The sequence below is a fragment of the Lathyrus oleraceus genome, chromosome 3 (assembly GCF_024323335.1).
Source record: "Lathyrus oleraceus cultivar Zhongwan6 chromosome 3, CAAS_Psat_ZW6_1.0, whole genome shotgun sequence".
Classification (NCBI taxonomy): domain Eukaryota; kingdom Viridiplantae; phylum Streptophyta; class Magnoliopsida; order Fabales; family Fabaceae; genus Lathyrus; species Lathyrus oleraceus.
The window spans coordinates 286055112-286072925 of NC_066581.1; the positions used below are offsets into that span (position 1 = coordinate 286055112).

Consider the following 17814-nt stretch of genomic DNA (forward strand, 5'->3'; position numbering starts at 1 on the left):
ACTCATTGTGAGACGAATGTGATATATAAACAAAAATTATACTAAGAGTGTCTAGCGAAAAAACACAAGAGAAAGAGAGAGCTGAAATATGAAGTTAGGGTTGAATTAAAAAAAATATTTCAACTTAATTAAAACAATTTTATGTCAACGAAACTAGTATCCCCTGGAATATTACATTTACCTAAGGATATTTGATAAAATTTAATAGAAAAGAAAGTTAATGGACCTAAACCAAATTTCAATTAAAATTTAATAAAGAATAAATAAAAAAACTTGTAATTATACACTATTTAACATGTTATTTAGAGAAAATAACACATCTTCATCACTACCAAAATAAAATAAAGAAAAGAAAAAGGTCAAAGCCCTCGTAGCACCCCACGGAAAGAACCCTCTTCTCCTATTTTCTTACACCTTTTTTTTTTCTGTCAAAGTTGCAAAATTTTCTTTCCAGGTATGCCCTCAAAACTTTCCCTTTCTAAATCTTCAATATCCATTAAATTTCCCATTATTTTTTTATATATTTTTTAGCGAAAAAATCCATTTTCTTCTGTTCTGCGGAAATTGTCTCAATCAAAAACCCTAGTTTTGTTTGCGCTTCAATATCCCCAATTTTCAACTTTACAATTTGCTAAACGTGCAGTTCCGAAGCTGGGGGAATAGCAAAATAGTGATCTGAATTTCGTCTCCCTAAAAAACCCTAGCTTTTGGATCGCGCTTATGAGCTCGAATTCCGAAACCTTTTTTGTTGCATTAGATTTGGTTTTGTAGATTTTTGAAATTGCTTGGATTTGGTGATAAAATTGAGATCTTTCAACGATTCAGCTGGTGGGTTGTCTCTTTAACTTTTGCCCCTTTCATTTTGCTGCCACTTTAGCTCCATTAGGGAAGATTAGTTACAAATGACATCATTTCTATTACAATGTATCATGTATTATTATAGGATATGGTTGAATACTTGAAGATACAATTCTGGTTACTTTAACATGATTGCCACAAACCTTCAAGTGGCATTTCATATAGCTGTAGCTGCTTTTTTTTTCTTCTTCTTTCTGGGTTATTGTTGAACTTCGTCGCGTGGTAACATTTTAATTCTAATGAAATGTTTCCATTTGCAATGGTTAAATTCTGTTTCAATGTCCGTAGTTTTAATCACCTGTCTAATTGGTGGGATCATGTTTGTGTTAGTTGATACGGAAAAATGCACTTGCATTTAAAGTGGATTCAGCGCGGGCAAGAGTTTGGGATTTCATTTTCTTTTATTTTCCACTTTTCAGAATATTTTGCATTCCCTGTATTTCAAGTACACTATTTAGACTGGAGTATATTTTTAATTTATTTGTTAAAACATGCTCATTGCCTCTGAGTTGCACTCTTCTGATCCAAACTTGGTGTTTCTTGATGGTTCTCTTAGGGTGATTTCATTGGAAATTTTTATAGATTGTCACTCTTTCTGTGATGCAGGTCAGAATAGTAGCGCTCTACATTTCACGTTGGGGCCCACAAATTGGGTCTCAAGATCAAGGTATATAGTTTTTGAGGCATTAGGATATCAGTGCTTTTTTTTTAGAAGCTGAAGGCAGTTCAATGATGCATAGATTTGGCAAGTAGGTCATTTGCTGTAATTATTATATTTTATGTGCCGTTTTTTAATTCCCTCTGCTACAGCTTTTCATTGTATTTTTAGCTTCTTATTTGTCTTGATTGGAAATGCCACAGATAATATTTTCAATGAAGCAGTTCAGCTAGCACTGCTACTTCTAGTGGCTTGATGCTGAGGGCAGTATGCCGGTTATAGTTGGGGGGAAATGCAAAGGTATCATGCTGGCAGCTGCACTAGTGCAGTTAATAACAGTTCAATTGGTGGGCCATCGGCTAGGGACCTTGGAAGAATTGATTCATCTTCCTTGCCAACTAACTTTCCTGTAAGTTCAAGGTAAGATGATTTCTACTGACCCTGTCCTTTTAGAATCTTACTAAATTTTGATTGTGACTGTTCGTCGTGCGATAGTGTACTGCCTATTATGAATTGTTGTGGTTGTGAATTGTGATACAGCTTCTCATGCTTCTGTGTCAGCTATTAACTTGCAATAGTGATTGGTTTTCTTTACTTTATGTCATTCTGAACCTTGAAAGCTACTACAAAGATGATTCATTTTTCTCGAGTAATCATAATACTGTATTTTTCTGTTCAAGTATCTATTACAGGATGAAACGTATATTTCTTCAATTATGTTGGTTCGGTATAATGGTTAAGTATCAAACCTATTTTCTTCTTCGGTTCTGTTATTTTTCAACAGTGCCTTAGTTTTTTAACTAGATATTGTTCACTATAATTTGTAGGAATAGTTCAAGTATTTATCCTCCCGGATTTGTTGATTAATAAGTGAAGAAAATGGTAGCACACATGGGATTTTCCTTCCTGAAATTCAATGCTTTATTATGCTGAATTTAATAATTTTTTCTGGCTGAATTAATTATCTTATTACATAGAGATCTCTCTGAAGCATCTGTGGTATTTTTTCATTTTAAAATTGAAAGTACTGTCTGAAATAGTGTTTTGACTTGAAAGTTAGGGGTAATACTAATAGTCACATGATTTCCATGTAAAATCAGACAATGGTAGCAAGTTTGCAGGAGTTTGTATATATGTATGTGTGTGTGTGTATATATAGTGTGTTATATTATTTGTTTATTCTACCATTTAAATAAACAAAAACCTTTTATTTATTAATTATTACCACTCTTTGTTTTTTCTTTTTGGTGAAATCACTTTTTGTTAATGATGCCATTAACCCAAAGTATCATAGCTTCAGAATTGTGTTAAACATGAAGAATGAAGCCGGTTATTTGGGGCCGGGTGTTTTTTCTTCTTTTCTTAAAACTATTTTTTTTAATGATTGAAGATATAGTAGAGATTTTAAAACTGTTGTTACTCATTTTTATAAATTACTAGTATTTAATCACCCAAACCCCGATGCGGTAACATAGGTTTGCAATATTTTTATATCATGAACGGCGAAGTTATATTTCGAGTTAACCACCAGTTAGTAAAGTTTGTGTTCTCACTTTATATCAACATAGCATTTGAAACATTCCTTTGGTGTAATATAGAAAATTTGCAACAGCTGTTTCCATTTTGAAGAGTTCGTTTAATTTGGCATTCGGTAATAAAATAGTCTGTGTGGGAGTACTATATTGTTATGCTGAATCAATGATCTGATGCTGTTAATCACTTTCAACACAATGGTTTTGTGATTTCAGGCGACAACCACCACCACCACCACCACCACCACCGCCATTTAGCCTGTACAAGTTGAAGTGTGATAAAGAGCCCCTGAACTCTAGGTAGTTCATCTATCTAAACTTTTGTTAGTTCACAAACAATAGTCATCCTAAAATTTTCTGGAGTAAATTGTATGTATATTGTTGATGTCAAAAGATTTGCTGATACACTGGTGGGATGCCATTGTTGGCATTTTCTTTTATATCTTGTTATTCTACATTATTAAGATGGTCATGTTACGAACTCTGCAGTATTTACTTTTGCTATATTTCCTTATTATTATCATGTAGTTGTATAAGTTTTAAGTATAGATACTTCCATCTAATCTCAGGCTTGGGCCTCCAGACTTTAACCCTCAAACACCAAATTGCAATGAGGAGACTCTCACCAAAGAATATTTGCAATCTGGATATAGAGACACAGTTGAGGGGCTTGAGGTACATCATTAAATTTTATTTGTGTTTATATCAAATAGATGATGTAAAATGGCAATACAGCATTTATTCAATTATTCATTTTTGGTCTGGTCTGTTCTTGAGTATGTTGAAATTGTGCTCTCCGCATTTGTATATTCTTGATTGGTTTTCCTAGACGACTCATTAAAAACCAATCAGTTATTCCTTAAGAGCCGACTGTTAGCTGTTTATATCATGTTATTACTTCATGTCTTCAGGAAGCCAGAGAAATATTGTTGACCCAGATTCCTCATTTTAACAAGACAACTGTCCTTAATTGCAAAGAGGTGACTCAATTGTCTTTGTGAGAGATTTATGCTCTGTTTCCCCCCTATAATTATGCCGTGAATTTAGTGCAAATTCTCTACATTTGGTTTTTGTATTCATTGCATGTCTTTGTAGGTTAACTGTGTCTTTCATCTTCTCTCCAGGCCATTAGAAAACGATTAAGGGCCATCAATGAATCTCGCGTTCAGAAGCGGAAGGTGATGACTGATTATTTTTATTATCATTGTTGAACATTACGCCTGCCTCTAAGATATGCACAACTTTATGTTTTATTTGTATTTTGAGATTAGAGGGTGCTTCCTGTGCTATTTTGTTATTAAGGTATTTCACCTACATGATAGTGCTTACTTTGACAGGCTGGTCAAGTCTATGGAGTGGCTCTTTCAGAATCACAACTTTCAAAACCTGGCGTTTTCCCTGAACAAAGGCCATGTTCTGAAGATTTCCGGAAGAAATGGATTGAGGTATTAATTCTGCTTTATTCTTTCTGCAACTTCCATATACATTACTTTCCTTATTATTTGTTTGTCAAAATATTATGATGACTGGTTTATATTTTGTTGTCTAGGTTATTCATGTTAAATCCTTGAATACTTTCTTAAATCTTACCCAACAGTGCCTACGATCTTTGGTTATTTTTCCACTACTATTATTTTTATAAGCTCAAATTGTTTTTACAGGGTTTATCTCAACAGCACAAGCGACTACGTTCTTTGGCCGATCTTGTCCCTCAATATAGAAGAAAATCAGTTTTGGAGATTCTTATTAGGAATAATGTTCCTTTGCCGAGGGCAACCTGGTTTGTAAAGGTTACTTACCTCAATTTGGTAAGCATGCAAAATGTAATATAATTTACCTAAATGCGCTCCTTTATAATATTTGAAGGTAAATTTTGTTTGAATTTGCAGGTTCGTCCTGGTTTTGCCGGTGTTCCTTCTGGGACTAATGACAAAACACAACTGTCTTGTTCTGAGCTTTGGACCAAAGATATTATTGAGTACCTGCAAACTCTTCTGGATGATTTTTTCTCAAAAAATACCTCTCATTCAACTCTTCATAATCGAGATCGGTCACCCCAAATGCCATATACGGCATCACTCAAGCACAGAAATAACCGGTTATCACCTGTTTCTAATAGTGAGGAACCATCTTTACATTTTAGATGGCGGTTTGTTGTTCGGCTTCTGCAGTGGCATCATGCTGAAGGACTGCTTCTTCCTTCTCTGATCATTGACTGGGTTTTAGATCAACTACAGGTAATTGCATAAAACTAGTTTTATGTTCTCATAGAACTAGTTTTATGTGCTCATCAAACTAAAACTGATTGTCTTATGTATTTACTGATTCAATTCCTCCAGACTTCAGGTTTTGATTTTTCAATCTCCGGCTTCTTTCAGGAAAAGCAATTGCTTGAGATTTGGCAGCTGCTTTTGCCTATTGTATATGGCTTTTTAGAAATTGTTGTTCTGTCTCAAACATATGTACGCACTCTTGCTGGCTTAGCTCTTCGTATTATTCGTGATCCTGCTCCAGGTGGGTCAGATCTAGTAGATAATTCTCGGAGGGCATATACGACTTCTGCTCTTGTTGAGATGCTTCGGTATTTAATAGTTGCAGTTCCAGAAACTTTTGTTGCTTTGGATTGCTTCCCTTTGCCATCCTCTGTAGTTTCACATGCAATTAATGATGGCAATTTTGTACCAAAAGCAATTGAAGCTGCAGAAAAGATGAAAAATAGTTCAGAAGATGTTGTGTGTATATTTAAAAGTAAAGGCCTTGATGCACGATATGAATCTCTGGCATTTGACCGTGTTATTTCCAGCATACAAAAACATGCAGAAAATCTCACAAAGGCTGTAAGCCCAGGCTGTCCAGAGCATTGTCTCGCCAAAGCTGCACAAGCCTTGGATAAATCTCTTGTACTTGGTGATATACATGGAGCATACAAATTTCTTTTCGAAGATCTATATGATAGACCTACATCTGACAGTTGGGTTGCAAAAGTTAGCCCTTGCTTAAAGTTATCCTTGAAGTGGTTTGTGAATGTAAATACATCACTTATTTATTCAGTGTTTTTCCTTTGTGAATGGGCAACATGTGATTTTAGGAATTTTCGGACTGCTCCTCCTTGTGAAATAAAGTTTACGGGGAAGAAAGATATTTCCCAAGTGCATATAGCAGTTAGACTTTTAAAGATGAAGCTGAGGAATATGCATACTTTAACAAGACAAAAGAATGGAGTCACTAATCATGGAGTCAGTTATTTAGCAAAATGTTCTGGTCAGCAAAATAATTGTAATAATGGATCCGAAATAAAATCTAGCTCAAAAAGTATGAATCAGAGTATCTGCTCAGTTGCATTTGAAAGTCCGGGTCCTCTACATGATATCATAGTTTGCTGGATTGATCAGCATGTGGTGCATAAAGGAGAAGGCCTCAAGCGCTTGCATATCTTTGTAGTGGAACTCATTCGTGCAGGCATCTTTAATCCTCTGGCTTATGTACGTCAGCTGATAGTGAGCGGGATCATGGATACAAGTGGAAATATGGTTGATCTAGAGAGACAAAAGAGACATTCTCGAATCTTGAAGCAGCTTCCTGGAAACTTCATTCGTCATGCTTTAGAAGAATCAGGGATTATTGAAGGACCACTGCTTATTGAAGCCTTACATGTTTACTTGAAAGAGCGGCGCCTCATACTTCGTGGTTCCTTTAATGAGAATCATGACAATGTCGACAGTGCCAATAATTCTTCTGTCAATCAAAAACATTGTACAATTTCAACAAAAGACGAGTCTTCTACAGTATCAATCAATCAGCTTCCTTCAAACAAAATATCTTATAAAGTTAAGAAGGATGACACTAGTGTTGAAGACCTCAAGACAGCCATATCAGTATTGTTACAGCTGCCAAACAGTTTATCTAATACGAGCACTACTGGATTGGGTGAATCTCAAAGCAGTGTCAAAAGACCTATTGAGTTTCGCAGCAAGATTGATCTCATGGATGCTACACCTGGATGTGAAGAATGTAAAAGAGCAAAGAAACAAAAATTAAGTGAGGAAAGAAGTTCATTTGTTCAAGCTCAGTTTCCAGTTTTACCCCATGATGAAGATACATGGTGGGTGAAAAAGGGGCTAAAATCTTCAGAGCCTCTCAAAGTTGACCAACCACTTAAGACAACTAAGCAGGTTGCTAAGAGTCGGCAAAAGACTGTGCGTAAAACCCAAAGTCTTGCTCAACTGGCTGCTTCTAGAATCGAAGGTAGCCAAGGGGCATCAACAAGTCATATGTGTGAAAATAAGGTAAGTTGCCCTCACCATAGAAATGCTATGGATGGAGATACGACAAAGTCTGTTGACGGAATCAGAACTGGTCAATGTGAGGATATTGTTTCAACAGGAAAAGCACTAAAACGCCTTCGATTTGTTGATAAAAAGGAAATAACAGTTTGGCTGATGACTTCAATTAGGCAGCTTGTTGGAGACACTGAAAAAAGTATTGCTAAAGTTGGTCAGTTTGGCAGGCCTATAACCACTGTGGATGATAAAGGTTCAATAAGGTGGAAACTTGGGGAAGATGAACTTTCTGCTATACTTCATCTGATGGATGTCTCAGATGATTTAGTACCAGCTATCAAATTCCTCCTGTGGTTACTACCAAAGGTTTTCAGTAACCCAAGTTCTACAATTCATAGTGGAAGAAATATTTTAATGTTGCCAAGGAATGTGGATAACCAAGTTTGTAACGTTGGGGAGGCTTTTCTGCTCTCATCACTGAGAAGGTTTGTACTCAACTTTGTTTATGTAGATTTATTTGCAGTCTCAGCCAAAATTTGCTATTTTGTTTCTTTGATGAGTTTACGGGCCCTCCTCTTACTTTCTCTTCTAATCAATGGAGTTTGCTTCTTCGCCTCCCAACTATTGAGGCTTGCCCAATTAGAAATCCCTGGTCTAGTGGTTGATAACATGAATCATTCTGTCTTGCTATAACTTATAAGGGCCGGTTGCTAGTTTGTAGTTTCATAAGTGCAGGGTTGACATTAAGTTTGTCATGACTTTGTATGAGCTCCCAAGTTATTTCCCTCTTTTCTTTTTATAATCTTTCATCACTGAAAAAGTGTTTGTCAAGCATTCTTTACTCTTTTTGTGCTTGTTAAGAATGTGTGATTGGACCTAACTCAACCCTACAAAACCGGTTGGTAGAGTGAAGACTGCCTCCATTTATAAACACATGTTCAGACCATATATTGTTCGATGTGGGACTCTTAACAGTCCTAATGTTTGATAGTTGTTTTTAATGGATTTTCATTTTTGAATTTGTTTAACTTGTCTTTGTCTAACATTGTAATTTGATGCAGGTATGAGAACATTCTTGCTACAGCAGATCTTATTCCTGAAGCTCTGTCATCTGTAATGCATCGGGCTGCAGCTATTATAACATCTAATGGTCGGGTTTCAGGTTCAGGTGCCCTTGCTTTTGCCCGATATTTGTTGAATAAATATAGCAATGTGGTTAGTGTCATTGAGTGGGAGAAAAATTTCAAAACCACATTTGATAAGAGACTTGTTTCTGCACTCGAGTCTGGAGGACGATTAGCTGATGGAGAGTTTGGGCTTCCCCTTGGTGTTCCTGCAGGAGTTGACGACCCTGATGATTATTTCCGTCAAAAGATAAGTGGTGGTCGGTTACTGTCCAGGGTAGGTTCAGGCATGAGAGATGTTGTACAGCGTAATGTGGAAGATGCATTTCACTGTCTTTTTGGAAAAGACAGAAAGCTTTTTGCTGCTGGAACACCAAAAGGTCCTTCGTTAGAAAAATGGGATAATGGATATCAAATTGCTCAACAAATAGTTACAAGCCTGATAGATTGCATTAGGCAGACTGGTGGTGCTGCTCAAGAAGGGGATCCCTCTTTGGTCACTTCTGCTGTTTCGGCCATTGTTGGCAGTGTTGGTCCATCTTTAGCAAAATTGCCTGATTTTTCCACGGGCAATAATCATCCAAATATATCACTGGCAACAAGTTCATTGAACTATGCCAAATGCATTCTGCGAATGCATATAACATGTCTGTGTTTGCTTAAGGAAGCCCTGGGAGAACGTCAGAGCCGTGTATTTGATATTGCTCTTGCAACAGAAGCTTCTAACGCTCTTGCTGGAGTTTTTGCTCCAAGTAAAGCATCTAGAAATCAGTTTCAAATGTCACCTGAAACCTATGATACTAGTGCAACCACGCCAAATGATGTAAATAGCTCCAGTAAAATCGTGCTCGCCAGAACAACAAAAATTGCTGCTTCTGTTTCTGCACTTATTGTTGGTGCAATTATATATGGTGTTACCAGCCTGGAAAGAATGGTAAACATTCTCAGGTTAAAGGAGGGTCTGGATGTAGTTCAATACATACGAAGCTCGAGATCCAATTCAAATGGAAATGCACGTTCAGTTGGGGCTATTAAGGTGGACAGTTCAGTTGAAGTACATCTCCATTGGTTTAGATTGCTTGTTGGAAACTGCAGAACCATCTGTGAAGGCTTAGTTGTGGATCTCTTGAGTGAACCATCCATTGTAGCTCTTTCCAGAATGCAGCGCATGCTTCCTCTAAGTTTGGTTTTTCCGCCTGCCTATTCAATATTTGCCTTTGTTATGTGGCGACCTTTCATTATGAACGCTAATGTAGCCATACGCGAAGAGACAAATCAACTTTGTCAGACTCTAACAATGGCCATAAATGATGCATTAAAACATTTGCCTTTTCGAGATGTATGTTTAAGAGATTCACAGGGTCTTTATGATCTAATGGCTGCAGATACGAGTGATTTGGAATTTGCAACCTTGCTAGAGTTGAATAGCTCTGATATAAGTTTAAATTCCACTGCATTTGTTCCACTTCGTGCTAGGCTTTTTTTAGATGCCATGGTTGATTGTAAGATGCCGGAGTCTATTTATACAAAGGATGGTGGAAGCCGGATTTCTGGGCACGGTGAATCTAAAATTCATTTTACTGACAGTGAGTCTAAGCTTCAGGAAAAGCTTGTAGATGTTTTAGAGGCTCTGCAACCCGCCAAATTCCACTGGCAATGGGTTGAACTCAGGCTGCTTTTGAATGAACTGGCTCTCATTGAAAAACTGCAGATACATGATATGTCATTGGCTAATGCTATACAGTTGTATTCACCGAGTTCTGAGAAGACTGCTGCTTCTGAGAATGAGAACAATTTCATTCAAATAATTCTCACAAGGTTACTTGTTAGACCTGATGCTGCACCTCTTTTCTCAGAGTTGATTCATCTTTTTGGGAAGTCGCTGGAGGATTCTATGTTGTTGCAGGCTAAATGGTTCCTTGGAGGTCAAGATGTCCTCTTTGGTCGAAAGACCATTAGGCAACGACTAATTAACATTGCAGAGACCAAAGGATTATCCATTAAGCCTCAGTTTTCAAAGCCCTGGGGTTTGTTTAGCCCATGTACTGATCTAATAACTACGAAGAGGGATAAAAGGAAAGTTGATTCTCTGTCTCTTGAAGAAGGAGAAGTTGTTGAAGGAGTGGATGTGAAAAGGCCCCTCAAAGGGTTCTCTCAAGTGTTTGACTCGGAAGGCTCAGCCATTAAGCAGCTACATGGGACTGAGAGGGCTTTTCTTGAATTAATTCTTCCATGCATAGATCAAAGCTCTGATGAATCTCGTTATTCATTCGCAAGTGATTTGATCAAACAATTAAGTTATATTGAGCAACAAATAGCTGTGGTTACTCGCGGTCCAGGCAAGCCAGCAGCAAGTATGCCTGTGACTGAAAGTCCGGCAAATAAAGTAAATGCCCGCAAAACTATAAAAGGTGGTAGCCCTGGATTAGCCAGACGACTAACATCTTCAACAGATTCTTCTCCACCTTCTCCTGCAGCTCTACGAGCTTCAATGTCACTGCGTATCCAGTTAATCATGAGATTCCTTCCTATTCTTTACACAGACGGGTAATTACAACAATTTTTCTATTCTTCAAATGGCTTTGCTAGGCATTGTCTTAATTTTCTCTTCTTCCTGAAATGTTGCTGCATTAAAGTTATCTATTTCATCTGGATAAATAGTATGTGTTTTTTCTTGGAGCAGTGTTGATGATGATAACTCATTACTTTGTTATTTAATTCTGAATTATTTCATGAACAAATTTTGGTGCTGTAAATTGACTAACTTCTGGCCATATTAGCTTATCCAATTTAGGCTGTAGATACAGTTTAACTAGATGCAATTTTGCAGGGAGCCCTCTGTGCGGAACATGAGACACACACTTGCCTCTGTAATTCTTCGACTACTTTGTAGTCGAATTGTGTTTGAGGATGCAAACGTTTTGGTTAATGCCACACACTCTACTCTGTCAAAAGGGGATGTGGAGTCACCTTCAGAAGTTGCTTGTGCTGCTTTTGTAGATTCTTCTGCTGAGGGCCTTTTTGATAGATTGTTGTTGATTTTGCATGGTTTGTTGAGTAGTTATCCTCCAAGTTGGCTTAGGTTGAAACCTGTTTCAAAGACAACTAATGAACCGACACGAAAGGTTTCTGGATTTGATCGAGAGTTGTTGGAGACTTTGCAGGTTTGGTTTTCTAGCCTATAAATGCCTAGCTTCTAGTTTCTGTGTTTGATTCATATAGCTACCAAGTTTTATCTTTCATCAAACATTTTATCCTTGTTTAATATGAAAGTTTGTTGTTCATATAACTTCTAGATGGGAGCATACGGGCTATTTGTTTTTTATTTCCTTCTTTCTGATGGTCTATTGTCTAATGCAGAATCACTTAGACTCCATGCAACTGCCAGACTCTATCCGGTGGCGTATCCAAGCGGCAATGCCCGTGCTCCCTCCCGCTCCGTGGCGCTCTTTCTCTTGCCAGCCACCATCTGTTCCAAACTCTTCCATTGTATCTCTTCAACCCAGCATTAAAAATTCTGGGTTTAACTCCAGCAGTTTGGCTACACCTCAGAGGAGCCCAGCTCCACTATCAAGGACTGCGGCATCAGGGAAATCAAAACATCAGGACAATGATTTCGAATTTGACCCTTGGACTCTTTTAGAGGATGGTGCTGGATCTTGCCCTTCTGCAAGTAATGTTGGAGGTGGTGACTGTGTCAATATTCGTGCCGCCAGCTGGCTTAAAGGGGCTGTAAGGGTGAGAAGGACCGATCTTACTTATGTTGGTGCTGTGGATGAGGATAGTTGATTAACAAGATTTTTGATTGGTTTTGGAGTATTCAAAGCAAACCCCTCAGCAGGTGTATTTGTTGTTTCATTATCTATTTTTGATGCATGATTGGTCAAAGCGTAAGGAAGTTGAGGGACATCATTTTGAGTAACAGGTGAAAGGAATGGGTTCTTTGGTGAAGGAAAGTGAAGGCGATGTTGTCACTATTCCAACCTATGCTGGTCCTGGCCTTGTTTACTAACCTGTTGATACACTCCCTCTCAATATGGACTTGTGCATTTCCTTGCACAGTTCAAGGGTCTGTTGTATATATAGATAGGATGACTTGTTTCAATTTTCAATTTTATTTTGAGTAAAATATCTCAAGTGATTTATAGCTGTTTCTTTCTCATTCATGTCTTAATGTGTGAGCTGTATTTAGGAGGTCACATGCACACATGAAGGCACCTAACCAATTTTTCTTCTTTGTATATTCACATTTATCAAAATTATACATGCTTTTTCATATGGAGAATCTGCATGAAAAGCAACATTCAACCATTAGAGAACTCACATTGGCACATCCTATCATAAGCTGTATTATATAATACTCATTCAGCTTTATAGCCCTTTTTATTGATGTGATGACTGACGAGTTAGCTGGCACATCATAAGCTGCATTATATAATCATTCAATTATATAGCCCTTTTTATTGATGTGATGAGATATAAATTGGGAGTTATTTTGGTTCATAAAAATGGATCTTGAATGAAATTTATTGTATCATGTCAAGTCAAAGAAAAATTTATAGGGAAGAGATAGTTTTAAGTTTTTGAAGTAATAGAATGGCAAGTTTTAGTTTTAACACCCAAAAAATAAATAAATTCGAAGTTCAGAAAATTAACTCTTATGCTTTGAATTTCAACTAAATGTTGAAACTTTCTTCTCTATACTGTTGACAAACAAGCTTCTCACAGATGCAAGTGAATACTAACTATCTTTTTGCAGATTAGATACTAACTGTCTACTCTCAAATCTATGGTTTGCAAAACATTGTTGAATGGAAGAGAAACATTGTTATGGAGTTGTAAAACACAATTGTGGTTTCTAGACTTCTCGATTCGTCATAGTCTTATCTACATAAAGAACATCTTCAATCCAAGCAACAATGTTGAATGCTAGACCTTCTAAAACTCTTGAATAGCTTTCTAGAACCGCTTTTCCCACATCCTGCAAAATATAATTGTTTTTCTTAGTTCATGTGCTAAATTTAAACACCTCTCAATTTAATTCGAACTTAAACACCTCTCAGTTTAGGCTTTGGGTTAAGCCTTATAAGGATTAATTTGACTATATCTTGATCTCTTCATATCCTCTTACAATGAGAGGATTGAACATCTATCAGAACAAATATATCTTATTCTTGTGCTATTTTTCAATGTTTGACACAACATATGTCATCATAGATGTCGAAACTGAAACTTACCTTATTGTATTGGATCTTGCATGTATCCAAAGAAGTTTGGGAAAGTTCAGGATATCTTTGCTTGAGGCAAAACAACAAAGCTTCTGCTCTATCAGCTAAACTATAGTTTTTGTCTTCCAAATCTGTTTCATCCATGAGATCTTTTACTTCTTTCCATGACGACTTTGAATGGCTAAGACAAGCTTTACGCCTCCATGTATACATCGAGGATTCAACCCTGTCTGCTAGATCAAGTGCTTCATGTTCAGAGCTTATTTTCAGACCGTCAAGAAGGCGATCAGGTGAGAACATGTCTGCCGTATACATATAGTTGTATATTGTGTCCCCTAGACTCCCTCTTCCACTCTGAAGGAACCGATGTTTGAAAAAAAGAGAAAAAAAGATTAAATTTCAGACATTTTTATAAAAATATGTACTAGTAGCATGAAAACAGTTCTTCTCATGCATTAACTTTATTATCAGTCTCAGAATTTTTATAACTAACTTCAAGGGAATAAACGATATGATTAATGCGTTTCATCGAAGTTGCATGCTACTAGTACCTTATACGAAATTATATCGTCCCGATTTCTACAAGACTCGGCTGCTATTATTGGCTTCCATAAAAAGCTTATCAAATTTGTTGATAAATTCCAAGACAGTTGCCTTATAGGGTCACATTTAAAGGAATCATCAATCACTTGGCAATAGAATTTCAGCTGGAAAAAAGAAATGCAGACTTATTCTGAGATTTCAACAGAAAATTTCAGACCAAGACTTTCAAAAACAAGAGAGATCTTCAAGTTTCAACAATGAGGACTAACTAACCTTTGGAAGATCGTCTATGTATGTTTCTGGAATATCTATTTCTGCGAGAATATTGCTATTTATCGCCATTGCGGCTTTGTGAATTTGATTAGCACAGTCCCTTTTCTCTGTTAGATGCTTCCTCGACTTCTCAGAGAGGCCGCCGGGGAGAACACAAGGAACTGGCAACCACCATTTCTCGTCTTTCCTTGGAACAATCTTTCGAAACGATGCTGCGCGCAAACGAGGTGAAGTTGCTGATATATTCTCTGCATACCAGAACTCAGTATCCTCAAAAGATTCCAATATTTCCTGCAAACAAGTTTTTGTGCTTATCAGCCACACGAACTTGGTGAAAAACCGAGTTCTTACATAGTGCCATCCTTTTTGTGCAAAGAGTTGCGGTATTTCTTACTATAAGCATTGTGTCAAGCTTCTGCAGTGCCGGGAGGTTTATATAGATATCTGACCTCGGTCTGCTTTTCATCATCTGATAGAGAATGCGATATCAGAGATAACGAACAAAACAAGTTTCATTAAAGTTAGTTATTATTTAGCTCTACCAGTTTGAACTAAGCATTGAAAAAATTGGACGACATAGAGATCACAGTTTCAAACCGGGCGAAGGAGAAAATACTAACATAATAACAACTGATATACTAGTCGGCAAACGAATCTCACCTCCACAATTGTGCCATCTTCTAAATATTGTGCAGTTGGGGCGAATTCTTGTATGTAATCACACACTGATAAAAGAACTTTCATTTCTCTTTTCCACATGGCTTTCTTCTCGGGATTCAGCGGCTCCAACTTTAAACTCTGTCCGAATACCGTTGCTGTAGAAATTCAAATTCAAACAAGTTCAATTACAAATCATTTCACAAACTAATAGCATTTCGATTATTTATCGCATAATGCTATAAACATAAAGGAATTACCATAGAGATTGGTAATGGCATTTGAGATTGTAACTGCTGTGCTAACACCTTTTCCTCCACCAGACATGTCTTCTCCTAGCAGAAGCTTCGCGAATCTTTCCTTCATCATTTCAACCTCACCTGATTAACGTAAACAAAATTAAGTTCATTATTTTCTACGTAGAATCGAGACGTGGAATCAAACATTCAAAACTTCATTAGTAACTACACAAACAAACCTGAATCCAAAAGATCATTGTCATCAAGTTTGTTATCGACCGAAGGCTTGCGCAACTTCATTCCTAGCCTAGAGAGACCAGGTTTAACATCCCTCCACCGAGAAGGCGAAGGCGAAGGAAAAGGAGAAGGTTCACTGGCATAGCTGCTATCATCTACACAGTCAGAGAAATTTGAGTTTGATGCCTCCGAGCTTGTCCAAACGCGGCAGTATCCGAAAGAATCACCACTCAACCGCGAAGGATGATAATCAGCATCAGAATTTTCACCAGAGTTGAATGATTTCTCCATCTTAGTTCAAGAATACGCGATCAATGAATTTTCTCAACACCTGCATATATATAAACAAACATGAACGGTTGAATTTTCTCAGCTTATACTATACAATTCTAATTGAAACCAAACCATAAATATAGAAAACAAAAAGCACAAAAAAGGAGATTAAAAAGAAAAAGCAGAAAATATTTGAATGTTCTAGTCCTGTACAAAACAAAAAAGCAAAAGCTCTTAAAACAATGTTGCTTCTACTGAGACTATGAAAAACGCAGTAAAGGGTTATGAACTGTGAAACAAAAAAGCAAAAATTAGACAACTTTCTGATGTTGAAATTGAAACCAACTGAAATTTAAAACATCAAAAACAAACTGTTGTAAAAAAAAGCAGCAACGGTCCCAAACATCTTTATTCTAATGTTGTTACTTTTTCATGTGATAGATTTGAATTTGAAGTTTAAACATTAACCATAGTTAACAACGTTTGAAACTGTTCCCTCCTAACTTTACCTTCTTCAGTGAAGAATATTATCCATGCAAAAGAAAGAAAGAAGGGTTTGAAGTTTGAACAAAACCAAACAAAAGAATGTGGCTTTTCATGCTGCTACAATAACAATGTGATTAATCATATAGTTTTATTATTAAATATATATAAGAAATATCAAGTTGCAGAAATGGCCAAATTATTGTGTACATTCAGAGGCATGCAAGGTGTGCATTAATTGAAAATGGAGATAACATGTGATGTGAGAGTGAGAATCTGTCTTCAGACTTGTGCATGTTCTTAATAATTGATTTTTGCTTCATGGAGATTATTATAATTACTGTGCAAAATTTAAAAAACACAAAATAGTTTTATATTTTAAAATTATGTGAAGACTCGGTTGTTAGACGTATATTTATTATCCAATCATTTTGTAGTATGTTGTTTATTTATATTTAAATTTTGAGACATTTTTATTTACGAAGTGTGGATATAAACACAAATAATGAACACGATACTGATATTTGCAACCCGATAATAATTTAAGACTATGAATAAGTTAAGCTTAATCATTGTATTTTTAATTAACTTAAATAAAGTTATAATAGAATAATATTTTTCATTCCAAAAAGATAAATAACAATCACAAAAAACAGGTCTAGTAGGCGTCTTTAGGTAAAGAATATTTCTAGACATATATATTTTTTTAAATTAAAAAAAAACATGTCTTTTGAATTTAGTTTTGAATTTGAAAGTATAGTAATGGAAAGTGAAAATATATTTGATCACCAATACAACCCACCAAAGAGAATTAAAATGTTGTCCAAAATTATTAATTTACCATGATATTTGCTTTTATATATATATATATATATATATATATATATATATATATATATATATATATATATATATATATATATATATATATATATATATATATATATATATATATATATATATATATATATATATATATATTATTTCTTTATTGTCATGTATTGACAATATTCCTTCATAAAGATTGCTTTTAGATTTCAATAAGATGTTTGCCATTATGTTGGTGTCGAGATGAATTTCAAAGATCAGTCGAAGTAAATACGATGCTTAGTGAAAGAGGACATAAAGGTAAGAGTCCATCTATTTAGAATGTGGAGAATGCGGTAGATTTTATTAAAAATCCTCCACGTTCAATAACAAAAGGTCGTCCCAAAACAAAACGATCAAAGGTGGAATCGAATTGTCAACAAAAACAAGAAGCTGTACCCTTTGTAAGAGAGTTGGCTACAATGTTACAACTTGTCCAAATAAAGAAGGTTATGTTCTGTCATCAAATACCAAGAAGAGGAAGAACGAATCTCAACTCAAGCACAACAAAATTTGAATCCTGTATTTTATTTAAAGTCTTAGTTAAATTTTTGGAGTCTTG

At 36.1% G+C, this 17814-nt stretch overlaps 2 protein-coding genes across 8 annotated transcripts; one reads left to right on the forward strand and one right to left on the reverse strand.

Annotated features, from left to right (window-relative positions):
- Nucleotides 1-315: 315 nt before the first annotated feature.
- LOC127127084 (mediator of RNA polymerase II transcription subunit 12) lies at nucleotides 316-12763 on the forward strand. Of its 4 annotated transcripts, none has more exons than XM_051056192.1 (14): nucleotides 316-454; nucleotides 1465-1607; nucleotides 1720-1936; nucleotides 3265-3348; nucleotides 3618-3723; nucleotides 3960-4028; nucleotides 4173-4226; nucleotides 4386-4493; nucleotides 4710-4856; nucleotides 4938-5285; nucleotides 5427-7813; nucleotides 8390-10999; nucleotides 11283-11616; nucleotides 11813-12763. In XM_051056192.1, the coding sequence occupies exons 3-14, from the start codon at nucleotides 1809-1811 to the stop codon at nucleotides 12239-12241; spliced, it is 6804 nt and encodes a 2267-aa protein (XP_050912149.1). In that variant the 5' UTR covers nucleotides 316-454; nucleotides 1465-1607; nucleotides 1720-1808; the 3' UTR covers nucleotides 12242-12763. The 4 variants fall into 4 exon arrangements, with proteins under 4 accessions (XP_050912149.1, XP_050912152.1, XP_050912151.1 ...); XM_051056195.1 differs by having other exon boundaries at nucleotides 1465-1525; XM_051056194.1 differs by lacking the exon at nucleotides 316-454 and adding an exon at nucleotides 495-828 and having other exon boundaries at nucleotides 1465-1525.
- Nucleotides 12764-13094: 331 nt separating this feature from the next.
- On the reverse strand, nucleotides 13095-16533 carry LOC127127085 (rop guanine nucleotide exchange factor 2). Of its 4 annotated transcripts, none has more exons than XM_051056197.1 (9): nucleotides 16412-16533; nucleotides 15632-15960; nucleotides 15414-15533; nucleotides 15157-15311; nucleotides 14891-14965; nucleotides 14497-14787; nucleotides 14232-14387; nucleotides 13690-14034; nucleotides 13095-13433 (listed from the first exon to the last, which is right to left on the reverse strand). In XM_051056197.1, exons 2-9 carry the CDS (start codon nucleotides 15918-15920, stop codon nucleotides 13311-13313), a joined length of 1554 nt encoding a protein of 517 aa, XP_050912154.1. In that variant the 5' UTR covers nucleotides 15921-15960; nucleotides 16412-16533; the 3' UTR covers nucleotides 13095-13310. The 4 variants fall into 4 exon arrangements, with proteins under 4 accessions (XP_050912154.1, XP_050912155.1, XP_050912153.1 ...); XM_051056198.1 differs by having other exon boundaries at nucleotides 16329-16415; XM_051056196.1 differs by lacking the exon at nucleotides 16412-16533 and having other exon boundaries at nucleotides 15632-16266.
- Nucleotides 16534-17814: the final 1281 nt, after the last annotated feature.

What these genes read in the sequence shown, in the direction of transcription:
- LOC127127085 (XM_051056197.1), bottom strand. Translation starts at nt 15,920, where the DNA reads ATGGAGAAATCATTCAACTCTGGTGAAAATTCTGATGCTGATTATCAT. An exon ending in CAATGATCTTTTGGATTCAG is followed by an intron (nt 15,534 to 15,631) that starts GTTTGTTTGTGT and finishes TACGTTAATCAG; the next exon opens with GTGAGGTTGAAATGATGAAG. An exon ending in AGCTTGACACAATGCTTATA is followed by an intron (nt 14,788 to 14,890) that starts GTAAGAAATACC and finishes ACTTGTTTGCAG; the next exon opens with GAAATATTGGAATCTTTTGA.
- LOC127127084 (XM_051056192.1), top strand. Translation starts at nt 1,809, where the DNA reads ATGCAAAGGTATCATGCTGGCAGCTGCACTAGTGCAGTTAATAACAGT. An exon ending in AACTTTCCTGTAAGTTCAAG is followed by an intron (nt 1,937 to 3,264) that starts GTAAGATGATTT and finishes TTGTGATTTCAG; the next exon opens with GCGACAACCACCACCACCAC. An exon ending in TCCGGAAGAAATGGATTGAG is followed by an intron (nt 4,494 to 4,709) that starts GTATTAATTCTG and finishes TTGTTTTTACAG; the next exon opens with GGTTTATCTCAACAGCACAA.